The sequence below is a fragment of the Pinus tabuliformis genome, chromosome 3_2, assembly GCF_031772625.1.
Source record: "Pinus tabuliformis cultivar Carrire ecotype Pingquan chromosome 3_2, CPIR1, whole genome shotgun sequence".
In the NCBI taxonomy this organism is placed as follows: Eukaryota; Viridiplantae; Streptophyta; class Pinopsida; order Pinales; family Pinaceae; genus Pinus; species Pinus tabuliformis.
In genome coordinates, this window is record NC_142302.1 from 180,871,297 (window position 1) to 180,876,977 (window position 5,681).

Sequence of the window (5,681 nt, forward strand, 5' to 3'; positions counted from 1 at the left end):
CGCTGGGAAAATATCATCCCATCAAATGTGGGACACAATTGAGAAAAAAAAAATGATAAAAAAACCAAAAACATTGAACATTTCAATTCTGCAAATTATATACCGAATTCTGCATATTATACCGCTGGGGAAAAATTGTGAAAAAAATGCACAAAAAATAAAAAGCATTTTAAAATACAAACTGCCAGCATTGCGACTCCATGATACAGATTCTGTGCTGTAAAGGTTTTTAATGGCCCTCTGAATTTGTGTCATTAGAATCCACGATTTTGGGCGATTTTAGCAGAATTCGAATGCCCAAATTTTGGCGAGCTAAAACTGTGGGATAATCATTAAAAAATAATCGGAAGAATTAAATTAAAGAAATTGTTCAGGAAATACAAAGAAGGGAAAGTCGTCCAAAAATATAATTTAAATGAATATATTTTACATAATTTATCACATCAGTGAAATTCAATTTGCTGGCTGGTTAAGTTCATCCTCACAGCAATCAGAACCTAACCAACGTCTCATAGCAGTGGAGACCGTCAAATTCAGGGGCAAACTTTACTGTCGTCCGTTCCTCCTTTGCTTTTCTATTTAATTCACCGCCCTGCCGACTGTAACTCTGATCCTGTGAACCCAAAAACCACCATAATTAGAAACCCTAACCCCAAGAAACAGTAACCCCTCCCCTCTTTGCAGAACCCAAAATGATGAAGAAGCAATTTTTCATATACTTACATGATGGCCATCCGTATCTGATGTTGATGGAAGGCGATGAGATTCGAACCTGCAGAAAGCCCCAATTGCGGCAACCGCAGCTGCTATTGTGAACACAGGCGTATTCACTGCCATTTTTTTGACTTCTTTATCTGCTGATTTGCCACAAATTTGTATGAATCGCCGAAACAGAGATTGATACTCCCTTCAGTTGACACCGAATTCTGAGTACAGTGTGAAAATTGCAGAGATTCGGACAGAAATTCCCGATTTCAAAAGCATTCAGACGATATTGACTGATAAAGCAGGGAGGAAGTGGAGGGCAGTAAATAGGAGAGAAAGGCGCGAGTCAGTATTTAGGCGGGTTTCCAAATTCAAAATGAGTGATGTATGGATGGTATGCGGGCGATGGTATGACATGGGACGGCGGGTTTCCAAATTCAAAATGAGTGATGTATGGATGGTATGCGGGTGGATGAATGCGAATGCGAATACATACGGAATCGGAATTCGTTCGCCGGAGAAATGATGCACACCGCTGACCGCCAAAGCCGATGTCAGAACCCGCTTCCCAACACTGTACTTAAGGTCTCTTAAGAGTGCATTTATAATGCTATAGTCCATGAAATAGCACTTGCCGAATTATGACAAGTTTCACATATATATATATATATATATATATATATATATATATATATATATATATATATATAACTGATTTGCCACCTTACGTGGGAAAACTTCAGTGTCCTTTATTGTTCACTAAATTATTTAATGTAGCAGACTCAATAAATCAATTAGTATCAAGATTCACCTATATTGGAAACTTGCTAATTGGCTGCATTATGTAATTTGCAATGAAGGCTGCCTGTAGAGGACAACTACTCAATGCTCTATTTGCTAAATAAATTGAATGCTTTTGTGGCATGTCGCATAACAGATTAAGCCTTGCTCGAAACCCTTTTTTCATTAAAGCACAGTTGTAATCGTTAAATCCTAATTCGTAACTGACAGTGAGTCGTGACACCTGAATACCTAACTGCACCTATTATTGAACACAACCTGATTTCTTCAAATTCTTGGTTTTTTGCATTTTGTACTTTTGTAAGCTCCATGAGAACTTCCAAGGATTCGTCCTCAAAACCAAACTCGAGTGATAATCTAGTTAATACTATGTTTGTAAAATAATGTATGTAATCTAGTGACTACATTATCTCATTGACAAAAATCTCTATTAGCCTTCCTCGAGTTGTTCTACATTTGAAGAGTGTAGGATAGGGAAGCAGTGGCCGTGTGTTGTATTGGGTAAACATATACTCAAATAGACTTGAAGAGAATATGATAATGGGCATAATCTAATTTAATGTCACAGCCTAGCTAGGCCAACCTCAAATTGATGTTTGATCTACTAGACTCATTGAGATGGATTTATGTGTAAGACCTCTTTATGTGTGAGACATGAGAGCCTTCTCTAGAGCTATTAGACTATTTAGTTTTAGGAGGCGTACACATCTTTCCTTATTTAGTTGTACCAAATTTACAAAAACTTGAAATAAGTTGTGGTAAAACACAAATTTACTTGCTTGTTTTTCTAAATTTGATGTTTTCTTTATTGGGTTCTATAAACTTATATTAGCAATTGATTTCTTTACCAGGGTATATAAATTTATAATTTTTATTCACAAGAGAATTGGTTTATGGTGGATTTCAAAAGTTGGATTTTGCCTATTTGCAAATTTTCACCTTTTTCATTGTATTGACTTTACATGCTTGCACCTATAGTTGTGCTTGAATAGCATACTTTTGCATTGGATTTTGGAATTTAGTTTTATGTTTGGTAGTTATAGAGGTATAGGAAGATTCTAGGTTTGCGAAATTTGCAATTTCATTTATTACATTAAAAGTGCATATTAGTTATGCCACATTCCCAAAATTATGCATTTTGGGTCTTGTGAATTTTACCGAAATACATTGTTTTTTTTAGAATCGAAGTTTTATGTATTCTATTATGGTGATTTCGAATGATATTATATGGATTTCTTTATTGGGCCACAGTGAATTTATGTATCACTCTTAAGTTAACTTAATTGAGTTGTATTTAATTTAATTTGTGGACTTTGGGTGAATAATCACAAATAATATAATCAAAGTAAGAGGTTTAATCATGTTGACACATGGAGCGTTTGTGCTGCATTATTTAATTCCTCAACTAGGAAAGCTAATTTTGAAGCCTGCACTTTTTAATTTTGGAGATTCCAATTTTAAAATAATAATATATATTTATAAATAATATATTAAATATTAATATTTATTTAAAATTATTTACCTATATGTTAAATATATAGTTTAGGTTGTTAATGTTTTTGTTAAATTAAAAATTTCATAAATAACTATTCAACTTAATATTGTTTTGGCTAATAAATATAGTTTGGATTTTACTACTAACAAATTTGTTTATTATTTAGTCATTATCATTTAAATGTATTGATTCTATACCGGTGAAATAATGATAAGAAAATAATGTTTTCATAAGATGATGAGTAGGTCGGTTTCCCGATTTTCTTCATCCAGGTATTATTAACCTCTTATATGATTTATTTAAAATTTTATTTGATTTTTTATTTTAATTTCAATTATTTGATCCTATAATATTGTAATTACTATACATTTTTCTATATTTTATATATAAAGCTCAATATTCACCTTAATGAGTTGTAAAACTTAATAGTCACTATAATGAGTTCTAAAGGACACCTTTAAATTTCCATATTTTGAAGTCTCTTATAATTTATAATTTAATAGTGTGAATTTGGTCTTTGACATGGATGGTATTACCAAATTGTTACAATCCGGGTTAAAGATTGGATTATTAAAAGCCTTGATTTTTATAAGATCTTTTCATTTTGTTTAACTTATTTTTTATTTTTATTTATTTTTTAAATGAAACTTATATTTTAACCATGAGATTTTAAAAAACATGAGATTGATACCTTTGTTTGAAGATGATTTTTTTTGGTAATTTATTAAGTTCGTGCCAGATTAATGTTTAAATATGTTTTTAATTGATGAATTGAAATTCATGTATATCTAATTAATTTGTTTTTATTATATAGGTATTATATATCAAAAATATCTTAAAAAAAAGGAATCAACTTTCTATTGAAAGGATTTTTGGATGGTCTACTACATCTCAAGTTCCGTGGCCTACACAAATTATCCAAAATTTAGTCCATTTACATGATGATAATGAATGTACTATTTGAACATTTACATAGTTCACGCACATTATGTTTTTTTGTTTGAAACTCATTTCACAAATAGTGTTCTTTTAATGAGATTGACATTAAAGTGACTTAAATGAAAAACATGATATGTGTATTTCAATTTCTATTTTGTTAAATTTTATTGTTTAATTTAGTTGCAACAATATCTCCATTTACTATTTTCATGAGAGTAATTATGAATATAATTTGTAGAAGTTAGATAAACCCAGTAAAAATTAATATTAAAAGTCATATGAAGGACAGTTTAAAAATAAAAACGTCATAGTTTTTTTTTTTTATGGGAAGGGGACGGGTCAAATTTAATCTCTCACTCCACATGAAGTGTCTATCCCTTGTATTTGCGTTATTTCCATTTTAAAGGAAAAAGAGCACAACATTTTTGCTTTTTAATTGTGTTTTTTTGGAATGTATTATACTCATAATAACGATAATGATATGTGATTGTATTTTTTTTCTATATTTTGTCAATTTCACATATTTAAAAAGACTTTAATTAATAAATTTAATATTTAAATTTAAAAATCAATATATTTATGGCAACATATATAAATGTGTCTCTATAAACTAAATTTTAAACAAATTAATAAACTTACATCATTTTTCATATTTTGTCAATTTCATATATTTAAAAAAACTTTAATTAATAAATTTAATATTTAAATTTAAAAATCAATATATTTATAGTAACATATGCAAATGTACTTCTATAAACTAAATTTTAAACAAATTAATAAATTTACATCATTTTTTCTTAACCTGAGAAGAGAGTGCTAAAATCATGTCATTTATTAAATAAAATATGAATATAATTATTTGGAGTGAAATGTTGAAATAAAGTTAATATGTATTACTAGAATTTTTTCTAAACAACCCCAAAGAGAAAAATAAAATTAGAATCCTCTGATGCTTTATACATATTTAAACGAAAAAAAAAAAAATAAGTTAAATATTTGACTTTTGAGAAAGTAGTTCTGCAACAAACTCTGTGCTGTTAAAGAATTTGCTAAATATACTAACAAACGAGAGAAGTATTATTATTTCTTGTTGGACACGTTATTGTTAGAAAATAATTCACTAAATATACAATAAAACGGAGTATTAAACCAATTCTTCAAACTCTACATTGTTTCTGGCTTTATTATTACAAAAGAATTCCCTAAATATACAATAACAGGAAGTATTAAACCAATACTTCAAACTCTACATTGTTTCTGGCTTTATTATTACAAAAGAATTCCCTAAATATACAATAACATGAAGTATTAAACCAATACTTCAAACTATGACATTGTTTCTTGCCAAGCACATAATTATTAGACAAGGATTCGTTAGATATGCAAGAAAAAAACTGTGACAAATCAAATCCGTTCATACAAAATTAATTCATTTCGATATGCATTTAGATTGTTGCAGAGCATGTGTGGCGTATCAGAGCTATATTATGTATTAAAAAACAAAAGTAATTGATTGAATTAAAAAAGGAGATCATTCTTTACCAGATGCGCAACACACCTATGCAAATTGGAGACAGAAAATTAACCGGATTTAATATAGTGTAGGTAACCCCTGCATCGAATATTGAATAGTTCCAGCTGGTCTGTACTTGAATATTGATGCTAGCGAAATTGTTCAATATTTGACTGCATCAGGTCTCTAATCTTCCGCCTGCACTTGATAATGGTCTCTAACTTTAGC

General features: G+C 29.6%; 1 protein-coding gene across 1 annotated transcript; it reads right to left on the reverse strand.

Moving 5' to 3' along the window:
- Positions 1-326: 326 nt before the first annotated feature.
- On the reverse strand, positions 327-1,213 carry LOC149180387 (uncharacterized). The gene is made up of 2 exons (XM_089418170.1): positions 724-1,213; positions 327-613 (listed from the first exon to the last, which is right to left on the reverse strand). Exons 1-2 carry the CDS (start codon positions 835-837, stop codon positions 491-493), a joined length of 237 nt encoding a protein of 78 aa, XP_089274296.1. The 5' UTR covers positions 838-1,213; the 3' UTR covers positions 327-490.
- Between the last annotated feature and the right edge of the window lie 4,468 nt (positions 1,214-5,681).

Bases quoted from the DNA above. Each gene is read 5' to 3' on its own strand.
- LOC149180387 (XM_089418170.1), bottom strand. From the start codon at position 837: ATGGCAGTGAATACGCCTGTGTTCACAATAGCAGCTGCGGTTGCCGCA. The intron at 614-723 runs GTAAGTATATGA...TTGGGTTCACAG, and splicing joins CAGATACGGATGGCCATCAT to GATCAGAGTTACAGTCGGCA.